The 16,964-nt window shown below is 49.1% G+C and overlaps 1 protein-coding gene across 1 annotated transcript in view; it reads right to left on the bottom strand.

The window, feature by feature from the left end:
* GRM4 (glutamate metabotropic receptor 4) overlaps window positions 1-16,964 on the bottom strand; it is a 183,302-nt gene that overhangs the window by 19,703 nt on the left and 146,635 nt on the right. Inside the window, exons 6-7 of the mRNA XM_065403414.1 lie at window positions 11,032-11,232; window positions 5,645-5,781 (exon numbers count right to left, since the gene is read on the bottom strand). Coding sequence (XP_065259486.1) covers window positions 5,645-5,781; window positions 11,032-11,232 — 338 coding nt within the window. The remainder of the gene's footprint in view (window positions 1-5,644; window positions 5,782-11,031; window positions 11,233-16,964) is intronic.

Below are 16,964 nucleotides of genomic sequence, written 5' to 3'. Positions count from 1 at the left end.
TTGGTTGGACCTTCATCTTCTTAAATAAAGCCATTCTCTGCCTTTTAGGCCTGGTCTACACTACAAACTTAGGTCGGCGGAAGCAGCCTTAAGTTGACCTAATAATGTATGCATCTACACTACCAGCTCCCTTCTGCCGACCTAAGTTGCCTGTAACATTGTCTTCTGTACTCCACATCCGCAAGAGATATAGCACTTAATTCAATGTTGATGGGTCGACAGAGAGGTCGTGTAGACGCAGCACTAGTCATCTGCCTCAGGATATCATCCAGAGTCAGCACAGCCTAAAAGGGAGGTATCCAGCTGGCCCCCATGTTCACCCGCTAATCCCTCTGATGCCACATAAGCACCTCCGAGGCAAAACCAACCCGGGAACATAATTCCTGACCACAACCCCATTAAATCCTCCTCCCCCAGCCACCAAGATACAAAGCCAAACAGACAAAAATCCCAATGCACACACCATTTACCATCTCCGAGGTTCCCCAAGCCTGAGAAGAATCGCAGGGAGGTAAAGCCAGAAATAGATACAACCCCCCCCCCCCCACACACACACACATACTGTCACAGCCTCTCTAGAATACAAACAATAACCATTTATGATATGTTTACTACTCCCACATCCCCGGCACCTGCCCTGGCCAAGCCTCCAAGGACAGGGGCCATCAATGGCTGAGTGTCTGGCCAATATCAGGGGAGGGGAAACTCCTGATGAAAAGTTCACGGACATCACTGCAGAGCCCCCAAACTCCTGTACACAGCAGAGAGGTGAAGGCAGTATCTGAGGATGGAGAGGGAAGCAGACAAGGACGTCTCCAGGGAGGTCACTGCAGTGGCCAAGGAGAGCGTGGCAGTTGCCAGGGAAAGCATCGTCATGGCCAAAGACAGTCTAGAAAGACAGAGGGAAATGGAGAAGCAACTGCTGGAAATGATACAAAGCTAAAATGCCCGGCTGCCGCATGGGTTACTATTTAGGCAGCAGGCACTGCAGTACTGCAAACCAGCACCCCAGCCACATTATGCAGCCCCTGGGCAATACGGGCCTCTGGCAACAACAACAACAACTCATCCCACCATGCCACCAAATCATGCTCCCAGAGAGGCCATTCCCTTCACAGACCCTAGCCCAGGGCACTAAGAACCGCGGCAACTGGAACCACAGCTCTTCTGAGCCCTCTATCGCCCCTGGTAACATCAAGCCTTGGCACTCCGCTCCAGAAGGTCCATGAACCAGAAGAGGCAGAGCGAAGGGGTATACTCACCTATGGCTTTAAGCCCCAACGCCACCCCTTGCATTGTGCCCTGTTGTGTGCTGTTGCACCTTGCTGCTCCGTTTTGCGGCTGGTTTAATGAAATGGTTCCTTGTCGCTAGAGAATAGACTGCTTTTTAATGTGTCATTTAATAATTAAAAGCCATTGTTTTATCATCGTTTCAGTTCAAGGTTCATTTCTCTTTGTTACATAATAGATTGTTTAATAATGAAAACCTGGAAAACATTTTTGGTAAGGAGCTGACTGTTCCTTTTCCACAGAAAGCCCTTAAGTTTGCACTAATTCATACGGTTTTACACCACGCGGGCAAAGACACAAGATACAATAGGGACTGCCACAACATTGCACTCCCAGGGCTCATAAACTCTGAACTGATCAAAAAACTCCCAACTCTCCCTCGCCCCAGGTTAACAGCTGGATGTGCAGCTACACAATTTCAGGCCTGAGACTCAGAATAAGAGCAACCTGACAACATTGCCCCGGCTGCTTCTATTTTGTATTGTACACCTACTGGCTGCTGCGGAATACAATGTGTTGCTATAACCTTTGAAATGTTTGTTTTTAATTCTGCTTCCAAACTAGTCCACCAAGAGCACCATCTCCCTTTCAAAGAGCCAAACGCACACTCTGTTGCCATTCTGCTGTTACTGAGGCAGTCGTTAAATAGCTCCTTCCTTCTGTCCAAGCAGCCTGCAAATGGCTTCATTAGCCAGGGAAGCAGAGGATGAACCGGAGGAAATATCCACGCCATTAATGTCCGTCATGTTCTTGGGGGCAACCAGCCCTTTCTCCGTTAAGATAAATTAAGCTGAGTTCCAAAATCTCCTAGCATTGGGATCCCTTGCAGAACATCCTGCGTTTATATCCGCAAATCTACCACCAAATCTTCCTGGTGGGCAACCAGCCTGGGGAGCACCCTGGAGAAATATCCCTTTGTGTTTATGAATTCTGAACCCTGAGTGGGGGTAGAGCAAACAATAGGCACCTGTGTCCCATCAGTTGCCCCAGTACAGTTTGGGAACCCGTGTGTGCAAAGCCATCAATAAACTCCTGACCATTACCAAGCTTCAAAACCCGGTGCTACAATCTCTCTTCCACGGCTTTCACACACCTGCATGACAATAACCCCAATAGTCAATCTCCCCACACCATACTGGTGCACTATGGACCGGTTGCATTTGGGGACAGCCAGCTTCCAGATGCCAGTGGTGACCCGCTTCTCCATGGGTACGGGGCCCCGCATGTGGGTATGCTGCTACTGCAGCTCCCGGGGTTAGTTCAGCACATATCTCGAAAATGGTTGCCAAGTTCTCCATCCTGAAATTCTCTCACAACTTCCTGTTAGCTCAGAACAAACTTCCCCCACCAATCCCAAGTCCCAACGCGTCGCTGCATGCTGTGACGCTGCTCCAGGAATCAGTCCTGTGGTGTCTTCCTCTGTTTCTTCAGTCTCACCCTGGATCCACCATCACGGAAAACTCTCCTGCTGCTGAAGGAGCTGCTACTGTGACATCAACTGGTCGCTGGTTCAGTAGGCGAAGTCCAAAGCCAAATTTGAATGCTGAAATACCCCGCAAGTGGCCACTGCATAGTCAAGGTTGCCTACATAGTGGCATGGAGCATTGTTAGGTCCATGCTGGCCAGCAGAACTTCAAAAATGGCACTAGCCCCCCCCCCCCCCCCCCCAGAAAGAAAGTACGGGGTGGAGACAGATGAATCATGGGATTTTTTTTTAATGTGAATTCACCTGGCTGCTGCTCTGCATCCCACTGTTCACAGCGAGAAAAATCCCAGAATGCACACTGCTCAGCAGTGAAGCAAAGCACCATGGGATACCACGTCCTGAGTCTGCAGCAAACTGCCACCACAGATACACAATGACATGCATTGATAGAGGGCACACCATCCTGTGTGTACGCTGCTACTGCGGCTTGCGTATTGCACGTGAACTGACGCACATCAAAAAGCTGCAGATTAAATCCCCCAAGTAGACAAGCCCTAAAATAGGTAAGACTCCAGATCCCTAGAATGGCAATGCTAGTGCATTCGTCTCCTAGCACACACCTGTCTGCTCACCATGACAGAAAACTGTGTGAGAGGGTGGAGATCTGAGGTCCAAATGATCTCAGCCGTCACAGAGGGCTAATGGGCTCACATGGGCATAACCACTGAAAACGCAGGCTCTAGGCAGGCAATTATTCCCTCAAGACAGGTCAAGCATCTTCTATTCTGAGCGGGCAGCTTGAGAGGGTCAGAACCCAATACTTCCTACCCTTCACTTACAGTCAGTAGAAGGACTGACTACCTCACAGGCGTGGTTTGACTTCTGTATTTGGAGGGACAGCTCCAGTCAGACCAATGGAGGGGGTGGGCAAATTCCATGCCTGCTGGAGGCTTGCAGTTTGAGGACAATGCCCACCTGCCCCTCACCCCAAACTACACCCATGGACTATCCATGTTACCCACTTAGCTTACGCCTACACTTCAAGCTGGATGTGTGATCCCCAGCTCAAGGAGACATACCCGCGCTAGCTCTGATTGAGACAACATGCTAAAAATAAAGCGTAGCTGCAGCAGCACAAGCAGCGGGCGGTTCTAGCCTCCCCACGTACGATCCCATCTGCAACTGTAGGGATGTACTCAGTGCGGCTAGCCCCTCCTGCTGTGGCTACAGTCTATTTTTAGCATGCTAGCTCAATCAGAACTTGCACAGGTATGTCTCCTTGAGCTGGGAATCACACCCCAGATCAAAGTACAGGCAATGCCTTAAGTAGGGTGACCAGATGTCCCGTTTTTAAAGGGACAGTCCCGTTTTTGGGGACTTTTTCTTATATAGGCCCCCCCATCCCTTGTCCCGTTTTTTCACAGTTGCTATCTGGTCACCCTAGCCCTAAGACACCTCTTGTGGCATGGATAAGAAGAAAGAGCCCTGCAGTTCAGGAGGCAAGACTACACACATGAGCAAAATGGCCCCTCAGCAAAGCCAGTCAGGAATTTTTTGGCAAAACATTTTTCCATCAGAAAATACTGATTCATCAAGGCTGAAACTCTTTGTGGGGAAGAGTCAGTTTCAACTAATTTCCTGTTTCGAAAAGAGTTGGGAAAAAAAGTAGATTTGAAATTGTGGAAATGTCTGTTTAGACATTCTTGAAACCCAAAAAAGTTCCATTTTTCCATTTGAAATGACTTCTCCTTTGAAATTTTAAGTTACTTTAAAGAAAAAAATAAAAAGGCAAAATCAAATCAAAATGTTTCCACTGACCTAATCCAATTTTTTTTTTTTAATTTTCAGTTCATGAACATTTTCAAGATTTTGACTTTTTTGTCCAAATGTGCAAATGAGAAATTGTTTTTGGAATTCCAAAAACATTCTCATGGGGCAGGAAAACGTTCTCCTGTCCAGATCTACCCATAATGTTGCCGGAGCGACTAGCATTTGAAAAACAGGGGAAAAGATTAAATTGTTGCCTGAAAACCTATTCTTGGCTGCGATGATAGGATAATGGCTTCTATGACTATACCGCCATTCACTCCATGATGCCAAAGTACACAAATAACTTCACGGACTATACAGGGACCATTTCAACAGGCACTGAATTGCAGCCACCTCTGGGGTGAAAGGAGGCAAAGGCTACAGGCAGAGAATCATTGGTTTCATTAGTCCCCATTCAAAGACCTAACACAGACCAAGCTGTGAGCCACAGGGAGAGAATAACGACCCCCAAGGCCCAGAACAAGACAAGGGAAAAAATAAATTGTTTGGCCCAAACGTTACAAAATTGTGGCAATGTTTTCTTTGAAAAGCTCTAGCATCCCCGTGCTGTCAAGGAGGGATTTGCAATTAGACGGGGGGGGATGGTCTGTGTGTCAGGGATGTGCCTTTTGCCACCCAGGGTGAAAATCAGCCTGATTTGGGCCAAATTATAAAACCTTGGGGGGGGGGGGGGGAATAAGAGTGGAAAAAGTAGCATGGGACCATGTAATTAAACACAATATCACGATGCAGACACATAAGGGGGGTTGAATTAATGTAGCATAAACAACTTCAACTCTGGCATTTCCTAACTTTTGACGGCTTGATTTTACAAACTTAATAACGTTCTTTTTAGGTAGGGTTTGTTTGTTTCTTGGGAGGTATGATATATCTTAACGGTGCATTGAGCACAGGCTGGGAATGGTTCGGTACAATTAGTGGAATTGGTTGGTGTGTCTAGTTTCGGAATTCCCAATCCCACGTCACCTCTCTTCGACTAATGCAATGCTCCCTAATGGAAGCACTAGGGATGAAGGGATAAAGCTGTTGGCCCTGTCTCTTTGCTGGGACCATCTCCACTGACTCCACAGCCAAATGCAAACCAGTCCAAGGTCTTACTTTTAAGTGCAGGTGATCGGTCCAGTGCCCAATGACTTTGTACTCAGCGGTAGAGTTTTTGATCTGGTATTGGTAGATGTCATAACGGCCAGGTGCATCTCCATTCTCGTTAAACGTCACCGGCATCCCAGCAATGCCTGCAAGACAGGAAAGTTTTAACATCAGAGAGCAAAGCAACATCTGCTCCAATGATGTGCAGTGTGTCTGATCCATCTAGCGCAGTGTACAATTCAACTCCTGCTAAAGTCAATGGGATCTTTGCTATTAACTTCAGTGGAGTCCTTAGATCAGAGGTTCTCAAACTGTGGTCTGCGGACCATCAGTGGTCCACGAGCTCCATTCAGGTGGTCTGCGGATAGTTCCCTCTAAGGTGCATACCTAGGTGGTCGCACACGAGGGAATGAAGGGCCACCCACCTAATTAGTGGAGCCCCGCAGGCGTGGCACCACTAATTAGGTGCCTGAACCCTGGAGAAGACACACATGTAAGGTCAGGTGGTGGCCTTGGGGGGAATAGAGGGTAACTGGGAGGGGGCAGTGAGGTGAGAAGAGGGGGTGGGGGGGATTTGGGACATGTAGGACTGTGGTGGCCAGAGAAAGAGGCGACTTTCCCCAGCTCTAGGGCTGCCGGAGAGACACGGCCCCCCTTCCCGCCTCAGCTCGGGGGCTGCCACGGCGGGGGAAAGACCCCCCCTCCTTCCCAGCCCCAGCTCGGGGGCGGCCGTGGCGGGGAAGAGAGGGCACATCCATCGCATTAGAAAGGTAAGACTACTGATATTAAAATATGAGTTGTGTGCTTTTATTTGTAGAACAAAAGAAGTTAATTATTATTAGAGGTTTTTTTATATAATGCTTTTATCCAAAGCACTTTACAATAGTTAGCTAACGATACACACAACATTTGGAAAGATCATTAAGTGATTCGCCAACACCCTCAGCAATTTTCAAGTGGTACGCGGAAAAAAAAGTTTGCCTTAGATTATTCTCTTCTTCCATAGTCTCTTCCCAGTGTCATGCATTCTGGTGACATTTGATAAATACTATTAAAAAAATAAACCAGCCTTGCAAACCTGCCAGGACAATTTACCAGCCTGTAGAGACAGAGGACAAATGGATACTTAGCTATTTGGTTACCATTAATTCAATAGTCAGACAAAACTACATTTGCCTTCTAAACAAAGAGCACACCTGTCCCAATTTTTATTAACAACATTTGGCTAGAAATGCCTGGTTTGATAAATAATGCGTAAACAGAAGTTTCACTCCATTTAATAAAATCACAGAAACAACACATCCTGGGGTGTATAAAGGGGCTCCCTCTGCAATATGCCAACATCCTTTTAAACAGAGAGATTTGATGATTATATTACTACAGAAGGTTTCTCTAAACAAAAGCTCACTGTTGTACTGATGATCATAGAATTGTAGAAACGCAGGGCTGGAAGGGACCTCGAGAAGTCATCGAGTCCAGCCCCCTGCACTGCGGCTGGACCAAGTAAACCTAAAGCCTCCCTGACAGAGGTTTATCCAACCTGTTTTTAAAAACTTCCAATGATGGGGATTCCACAACCTCCCTTGGAAGCCTGTTCCAGAGCTTAACTACCCTGATAGTAAGTTTTTCCTAATATCTAACCTAAGTCTCCCTTGCTGCAGATTAAGCCCATTACTTCTTGTCCTACCTTCAGTGGCTGTGGATAAGAATTGATCACCATCCTCTTTTTAACAGTCATTAGCATATTTGAAGACTGTAGTCAGGTCCTGTCCCCTCCGTCTTCTTTTTCAAGACTAACCATGCCCAGGTTTTTTTTTAACCTTTCCTCACAGGTCAGGTTTTCTAAACCTTGTAGCATTTTTGTTGTTCTCCTCTGGACTCTCTCCCATTTCTCCACATCTCTCCTAAAGCACGGCGCCTGGACCTGGACACAGCACTCCAGCGGTGGCCTCATCCATGCCGAGTAGAGGGGAACAATGACCCCCCCCCCCCCCGTGTCTTACTTCTGACACTGATCCTTTCGTCTCTGATATTTACCCGCAAGGATTTGTAAACTTGTTAAAACATCCAAAATAAACAAACAGATAAAAAAACAAATCCGCTTGCCCATGCAGATGAAGATAACGAAAAAACAAAAACGCATGGAGTCAGATCCTCAGCTGGTGAATGTCAGTGCAGCTCCCTTCAGCACCTGGCCTCCTCACCTGGCAACAACTACTTAATTGCCCTTGGCCAGGGGGTGATTAGAATTTGGCAAGGCTGAAATTAATTAATAAATATCACATCATCAGTGCCTAGATACTGCAGGGAGGGGGTCGTTAGAAATTCCTTGGGCCTGATATGGAAGGCTGTTGGCCTGGCAATGGCAGAACTGTTTGGAGAGACTCTGGGGCTGGTATCCCCCAGCCTCGCACCTTGTGCGGTCACTCTTAGGCCCTAACTCAGCAAAGCATTTAAACAACATGCGTAAGTCCATCCCTCTTCAGCGAAGCCTGGCGCTTCACTATTAGGAAGTGCTGCAGTTTCATGGCCAGTGGAACGGACGCATGAGCATAGATGCTTTGCCCAGTCGGGCCGGCCTGTTGAATTGCAGCCTTAGGCCAGCACAGAACACCTCCAGATCAGAATTCTCCACTCACGCCGGTGGTAGCAGTTCACACCCCCTTTGCACAAGTGCAAACGGTTCCAAAAGGTGTCAAGCGGGGAGGCAAGCTGAGACGTTATGACAGAGAGGGGGGAGGGGGAAGACGGGGGGGCACATTATTGAGAGAGAAAAAGAGAGAAATGACACTACAAAGTTATGTTGGCTTAACTACATCGCTTGGGGCTGTGCAAAATGTCATGCCCTGTGCAATCTAACTAAGCCAACCTAAGGTCCAGTGTAGACACCGCTGGGTCAACAGAAGAATTGTTCTCTCCACCTACCTACCACCTCTCAGAGAGGTGGATTTACTACAACGATGGAAAAACCCCTTCCGTCACTGCAGCACGTATCTACACTCCAGTGCTGCAGCTGTCCTGCTGTAGCATTTCTGGTGTAGACATAGCCCGAGAGAGAAGGACTATGTAGAGTAGATGCCAGAAGAACTAATTCACTCCCATGTGGAAATCAGCCTGCTTTTCCTCACCTGTGTCATTTATCCGATCAATCGCATTACCCGTGTAAAGCAGATTGCAAAGGGCACTCTGCAGGGCTCCCTCCCCACCCGCTAGTGGCCTGCACGGTCTCACACCATCTTCGGATGTCTGGGAGTCTCTTTCTTAAAGCACTGAATAATAAATCCACATACAGTGTCAGGGCATCGTGACGCTACATCATTCATTCAGCAGGAGTGGTGATCTCCTCTCAGCAGTCAGCTATGGAGCTTGCCGAGGAAAACAACCACACAGCATCTCTCGCATTTATATACAGGCTGGGCGAACGCGGACTTCATGAAATGGAGAGGCTGGAAGCAGTGGCTACAAGCAGGCTTAGCCCAGACAGATGCTGTGCATAATTTCTCTGCACAGTTCTGCTGGTACACCTCAATCTTGACCCACAGCCTCCCTTGCTATTCCAGCCATAGGCTTCCCCCTGAAAGCACTTAATCCTGACCTGCCATTCTCGTGCTACTCCAGTCCTGGACCTCACACAGTTCTGCCAACTATATTTGCAAGAGACACAGACAGTGCAGACAACTGACCGACACATCCCTACCCCTGCTCCCTGAACACCCCATGCTATCAGAGTCCTCAGGCTGGGGATCAGCCCACAGGCTGCCAGGCAGGCACTGAGCTTTGTGATGCTGGCCGACAAGGAGCAGAGATTATTCATTAGGCTCGTTTAACTCGAGGCAGCCTTTGAATCCAGGCCCCTGGGGCTGCACTAACCCACTGCACTACTGAGCCCTTCAGATAAAGAAGCAGGGTTTGATTCAGACTTGGACTGAGCAAGGGGATCTCCGTTGGTGTCAGTGGCCCACAGAGCGAGGCGGGGGGGGGAAGGAATAGGATGGCTTGCCCTTACTGGCTGTCATGGTGCCAGCGCGCTTCCCACTGGGCATGCTGGTCAGAGTGAACATCCTCCGTTTGCAAATGGCAGCTCCGCCGCCAGTCCCTCCCCTCCCCACAGCTCATTACGCTTGACAGAGTGATTGGCTTTGACATCTCCTGCCACTCATGTGCAGTGGGGATTGCCCTAACTTGGCACTCGGGGATGTAGCCCGGGGAGGGAGAGTGGGTGTGAGCCGGGATGCAATACAAATACTTCAAAACAGTGGCGGCCAATGCTCAACCTCAGCTCCACACCAGCTGCTCGCTGCACAGAAACATTTCCCGCAGCGCACAAGGGATAGCTACTGGAAGGGGGAGTTTCGCCGCCTGCAGCTTTGCCACATTTAAAAAAAATTTTTTACTTTAAAGTAAAATCAAATGAACTGTGCAAATAAATACGAACACAAGAAGAGAACAGAAAATCAAGCAAGAGGGGAAGAAGGAAAAATAAATAAGGAAGACAGATTGCAGAGGAGATTGCAGGGGAGAGATAAATAGAAGTAATAAGAAGGAAGGGACAGAAAATGTTTATTAAAGAGATATAGTACAGGGAAGAGATGAGTTTCCAGAGGAGATCTGAAGGAAGACAAAGCTGTAACAGAATGAATCAGACGAGGAGCTCATTTCAACAAAGGGGGAGAGGAAAGAGAGAAGGAATGGAAGTAGAACAAGAAACAGAAGCTAAATAAGGAAAGGTGGTGCTGTGTTAAGGCTTGGGGCTAGCAATGTAAAGGCTCTAGGTTCGATTCCCGCTGCTGACTCCCTGTGTGACTGTGGGAAAAAGTCACCAGAGTTTTCAGGAGGGGTTAGCTCCTTAGACAAGTGGTCAGTACTGGGATTTTTTGAAAGCTCCTATGTGACTCAGGAGCACAAGTCTCATTGACTTCCAGCATCCTCCTACGTCACTCTGGTGTTCTTTAAAATTCCTAGCCTTAATTTTCAGAAGCGCCCAGCAGCTTGGGTGCTGAGCTCTTTTGAAAATCTGCTTCTTAATCACTCTGTGCCTCAGCTCCTTCTCTAGAACGTGGGGACAATAATAAAACCACGGCATCTATTTAGATTGTAGGCTCTCTAGGGCAAGGACTGTCTCTCACTGTGTATGTGTATCTCAGCTGGGGCTTCTAGTTGCTACCATAATACACATAATAAATAGAAAGTCCAGGCCGGAAGCAGAAGAGACCTGGTTCCACTTTCATTCACAGCCCTGTAGATCTGGAGTAACTCCAGTGACTTTACCAGAGTCATTCTCCAGTTACTCAGAGCATAATTGGTCCTTGTTCCTCTCTTACCGCGCCCCCCCCCCCGCCCCCACCCCTCCGCCATGTTGAAGGCCAGACAGCGTGACGCCCTGCAGACAGACAGACCTGAGAAGTTGACGTTGCGGATGTACTTGAGCAGCTCCACGCCGTCCACCGGGTCCATCCTGGGGCAAAGGCCGACCTTGCCGGGACACAGGCTCTTGTGCATGTTGTGCAGGGCATGGCCCATGGCATACACAGCGTCAATGACGAACTGCACCTTCCCCTCTTGCTCGTACGAGGAGTCCTGGCCAATCCGCTCGCGGTCTGCAAACACACAACATGGGGCCATGGCAGCATCAGCTCGCTGGTCGCTCCCTTCAGCCAATCCCACCGCAGCCACCACACTTCCCACAGTTCCTCCCGCTGGGATTGGCAGAGCTGGGAGCTGCTGATGGCCTCCCCCATTTCCTAGAGTGATTACTGCAAGGAAAGACTGAACTCAGGTCTGAGGGAGTTTCCCCAGAGCCAGCATACGTTCTCTTGTCCCTACGGTACCAGTATCTGGGATGAGGATGGTACTACAGTATCTGGGAGCTCACTACAGCCATTTATTGCTGCTAGAAGAAGCTGGCACTTCTGCCTTACACCATTCCCGATACAGCCATGCTTGTGGGATCTAGTAATGTAGAAAGGCTCTGATTTTAAGAGTGACTCCCATTAAGTTCAGTCAGAGGCGCAGATGCTCAGTTGTTCGGAAAACCAGGCCGAATAATAAATGGGCAGGAAGGACAGCCTTGCGGTTTAAAGCTGGGGACTCACAATCTACTCCCAGCTCTGCCTCTCACCTGCTGTGACACCTTAGACCAGTCATCAGGGGCCTGCTTTTTTCAGAACAGATGATGGCTTGCAAATCCCGTGACGGCGACTGCAGTTGGAGCTGTGGGTTCCCCACATCTCTGAGAATCTGCCCCTTTAATCTTTCTCTGCACCCTAATTCCACAACTGCAAAACAGTCGTTTCTTTGTCTGCCTTGTTTATTTCAATCATAAACTCAAAGGAGCCTCATCATACCAGGCAGATATGTTACAGATAATAATAGATAAGTCCTATCTAAATTCCTAGATAGAGCCATTACTCTGATTCGAATACTCCCAAATACTGAGGTATATGTAATCCTGATCTGAATTTTATACTCTGAGCACATCTCTGACACGTATATTTCTATGGGCGTAGCTGTGAGCTGCTAGACATCTATTGTGCAGAAGTCCCCCTGAGATGCATAGCAGCATCATTTAATCACTTATAGTTGTTTCGCACTTCCATCTTAACACTGATCTCTACTCTAAAGCCCATAAAATTCTTCAGCTAGTTAGAACTCATCTTTCCCAGCAGGGAAGTTTATGGTACATAAACTTTACACAGTAAACAGCATCAGGGTGAAAATATATTCCAAGCAAGCCCCAAACTCTTATTCATAGATTCATAGATTCTAGGACTGGAAGGGACCTAGAGAGGTCATCGAGTCCAGTCCCCTGCCCGCATGGCAGGACCAAATACTGTCTAGACCATCCCTGATAGACATTTATCTAACCTACTCTTAAATATCTCCAGAGATGGAGATTCCACAACCTCCCTAGGCAATTTATTCCAGTGTTTAACCACCCTGACAGTTAGGAACTTTTTCCTAATGTCCAACCTAGACCTCCCTTGCTGCAGTTTAAGCCCATTGCTTCTTGTTCTATCCTCAGAGGCTAAGGTGAACAAGTTTTCTCCCTCCTCCTTATGACACCCTTTTAGATACCTGAAAACTGCTATCATGTCCCCTCTCAGTCTTCTCTTTTCCAAACTAAACAAACCCAATTCTTTCAGCCTTCCTTCATAGGTCATGTTCTCAAGACCTTTAATCATTCTTGTTGCTCTTCTCTGGACCCTTTCTTGTTGCTCTTCTCTAGACTCTTCATGGAACTTGAATGAGGCTGCAGTGGACAGTTCTGAAGCTGCAGCAAACTATAGCCAATATCCAAAGCCCGGTACCCATGGCTGGAGTGGAAAGATGTCATCTCACTGCACTGCAAGCACTGCCTTAGGGAGATACCTCCTCCAGCTCTGCCAAACTTCCCAGTACTGCGATAAACATTTCCAGGAAGTCCCACCTTCTGGAGGCAGGACATCCAGGAGCATTAGAATAACCTGGCAGATCCTCTGCAAGCCATTAAAAGTGCAGAGCTTGTCACAGTTCCTTCCTGGTCAGTGTGATCACCATTATACAGGACCCCTGAAATACTTAACTGGGAGGCAGGCAATGTGTTGCCTAGAGCTTATTTGGTATAACTAGACATGGTTGGAAAATTTCAAGTTTTCAATGAAAAATCAAAAACTGAAATACTTCAGTTCAAAATCAAAATATTTCAATTCTGAAATGCCACCATGGTGCCTAATGGGGGTTGTAGGTCAGGTGCCTCATATGCCTCTATAGGCTGGGCTCCCTGGTTGGACTACATCTCCCATGATTCATAATGACATTACCACCACCCCCATGAATGGAGGTGATGTATCATGGCAGTTGCATGCCACAGTGCATCCTGGGAGATGAAGTCCAACTGAAGAACCTGGCGTATGATGCAACTGAACTACAACTTCCAGGAGGCACCGTGGTGGTATTTCAAAATCAGATTATTTTCATTTTCAGCCAAAACCACTTCCATTTTCAGATGTTCTGTTTTTAGACAAAAAATTGAAATATCCCACAGAAGGCATATGCTGTTCATGTAAAATTCCATTTTGTCGAAATCCCAATTTTCTGTCAAAAAACAGTTTCGATAGACTATTTTTGGCCAGCCCTGAGCAGAAGACTTGATTCCTGATTGCACATAGGGAGTCACAACACTCTCACTTTACGATGGGAAGATGCTCCCTGTACGCCTCTCCCTGGGGAGCTCAGGACTGTGGCTAGCCCCTAAATTCAGACCCCGTCCTGAGCTTCTCCTCCACTTCACCCCTGAGCCTGGCCTGTGGATTGTTTTATTTACACCCCACTAGAGCTGTCTGCAGTTGGCACTGGGCCACACGGCACATATTCTCTGGCATCCCCAAGTTCACATACTCCAGTCACAGCCTGAGCTACAGCTTATGCAAATATTATTCATCCTCCAGCATGCTGGGCTCATCAATCTCACCATCAGCTGTGACAGTATCAGTCTCTCGGGAGCTATCCGCAGTGTCAAGGGACTGTCTGTGCAACATCCATCACTAGCCACGCATCCTCTACCATGCTCTCCCCACCTCCCTCCCCACCCCCGTTGAACTCTCCTCCCATCCTACTCCCCCACCCGCCCTCTCCGCTCCCCCAGGCACTGACCCATAGATTGATTCCCCACCTCGCCCGCCAGCCCTAGATGGTGGAATCATTCAAGTGTGCAGTAATTACCAGCGACAGCTGCCTGCCTTTCCCTGTCATAACCGCTCCTAATGGGACTTGAAACATGTTAATCATTTAGCGAAAGACACCGATTAACGTAACAGGCTGTTAATTAGAGCTAAGAAAGAGTCCCCCGTGGTGTGGCGCTGCAGTAGTGTGTGGCCGATAGGGGCTTTCCCGCTACTCCAGCATCACATCCAATAACAGAACCCTCCAGATGCCCAGCTGAGTGACACCAAGCACAGGGGGCTAACATCATGGGAGCTCGGCAATGCAGATGGGGGCTTTAACCCAGGGCAAGGAGTGGGCTTTGTGAAGTGAGGGCCTGTGAGGAACCATCCGAGGGGGCATTCAGCTACCAGGAGTGGTAGGAACGGTACTAGGGAGACACTGTGTGGGGACAGCATGGGGGTGATTTTGGGGGGTGTTGTGCACTGGATTGTACAGGTCCTTCCAGGGTTTCTGATTCCAGGCCGGGCCTTAGGGAGACCCTGTGTGATAACTCCAGGCAGCACAGGCTGGGAGTTAGAGAGCCAGAGAGAACCACAGGGTCTGTCCAACTCCAGCCGCCTGAGTCAAGAATCCCCTTTATATTCACTACGTCTCTTCTCTACCACTGGGGAGCTCTAGGAATCAGGCTACTTGTGGCAGTCCCTGCACAAGGGTAAAATGTCCCCAGGCCACTCAGTACCCAACCCAGCGAGGTGCAGGCCTCAGGAGATTGCAAGGGTAGATTAGAATTCGCAGCCAAAGGTTCAGAAGCTTCCAGTGCCTTGAGATGTGCTTCCGTCACCCCCCACGCCATGGTGTAGCCGTGGGTGATGAAGGGTCTCTGCTCCTCCCCATTTCCAAGCAGCACTGGCAGCAAGTTCCCAGCTCCCCACAGCACCCAGCAAAAGGGGCGAGGGAGAAGCTGCACCACGCCACTCTGTCTTCCCTACCCCACCCCGTTGTGCTAGGAACCTGGCCAAAAGACCCCAAGATGTGCCAGGCAGGAGCCCCAGTGACTCTAGCCACAGCTAAGCAATGGGGCAATGCCAGGTTTGATCTCCCCAGAGGCTGGCCTGGAAGGGAGTCCCCTAGAGAGGCAATGGCTAAAAGCCTCCAGGTTTGGTTACACAACCCCAAGCCTAGAGAGGCTTCATGGGAAGTCATGACCTTTTTGGGTAGGCGTGGGCCAGAGCAGCCAAGCGAAGCTCCTGATCTGATCAGGTGGGGGAATCTATGGTTACAGGTCAGGCCTGTATCTCTTTTCTAGCAGGGCTGGTTTGGAATCAAGATTCCGCCGCATTCACATGGCTCGTACGGAGCCCCTACGGGAAAAACGCACGTAAAATTGGAAGTTATCGGCTCTTCTGAACCATGAACGCAAAGAAAATTCAGGGCAGGCCCCGGGGGACGGGAACTGAAGTGAAACGTCCCCTCTGCCCCTGCAAAGCGAAACCAACGAGCAACTGGGTTCAAAGCCAGTCCATCCAGCTGGTTCTGGGAGCCGCCACCTTGCCGCCAGGCTTCGCGCACATCAAAGCCCTGCGAGGAAGGGAACATGAAGAGCGTAAGCAGCACAAAGGCTTCTCCGGGTGGGTTTGAAGCAGTCCCCTCTAGGCAGCGAGCCCTGGAGGGGCCGAGGAGAAAAGGAACACTGAGAAAGGAACACTGCTTGTTTAGTCAGTCTGCAGAAGAGAAGGGTGAGGGGAGGCTTGATAGCAGCCTTCAACTACCTGAAGGGGGGTTCCAAAGAGGATGGAGCTCGGCTGTTCTCAGTGGTGGCAGATGACAGAACAAGGAGCAATGGTCTCAAGTTGCAGTGGGGGAGGTCTAGGTTGGATATTAGGAAACACTATTTCACTAGGAGGGTGGTGAGGCACTGGAATGGGTTACCTAGGGAGGTGGTGGAATCTCCATCCTTAGAAGTTTTTAAGGTCAGGCTTGACAAAGCCCTGGCTGGGATGATTTAGTTGGTGTTGGTCCTGCTTTGAGCAGGGGGTTAGATTAGATGATCTCCTGAAGTCTCTTCCAACCCTAATCTTCTATGATTCTATGAAATGTGAGCCTTGGAGCCCAGAACGCGACGCATCCCTCTGCAGAGCTGGAAGCCGGCACAGCATGTGATTAAAAGGCACCTGTCCCATGCAGAGACCGGCTGGCCCTGGTCTTCGCCATGCTTCAGGCCATGATGCTCTCACCTCCTGTCTGTTCTCCCTGCCTCGTGGCATGTCTGAGACGAGTGGAGACAGCACAGCATGTCTGATGGCCGAGCCATGCCTGAGCCTCGGCCAAGGACATAAGGGGATGGCTGGGTTTGGTTGTCTGAGGAGGGTGAGATAAAGGTAGTAGAGAGAGAGATAAGGGAGTGCTGCAGTGAGATTCTGTCTTGCACCTGGGAACGGTGCTGATATGCGTATCCTGCAAGCGCTCTCCCAGCCCCTTCCAGCAGGAGCACCGTGTACACTCCCCAGGCAGAGCGTGTTTGTGCTGGGCATCCCCCCTGCCCAAGCTGGGTGGGGACTCGAGCTGGAGGAACAGGAGAGAGCAATAAGAAGGAGATGGCTGGCGAAGAGAGGAGAAGATAGAGACTCAATCTCAGGCTTGCACAATAGCCCAGAGGCCAGTTCATCAGCTGGATTTGAACCTGGTA

This window comes from Emys orbicularis, chromosome 4 (assembly GCF_028017835.1).
Source record: "Emys orbicularis isolate rEmyOrb1 chromosome 4, rEmyOrb1.hap1, whole genome shotgun sequence".
In the NCBI taxonomy this organism is placed as follows: domain Eukaryota; kingdom Metazoa; phylum Chordata; order Testudines; family Emydidae; genus Emys; species Emys orbicularis.
This window is presented reverse-complemented; position numbering and strand designations above follow the sequence as displayed.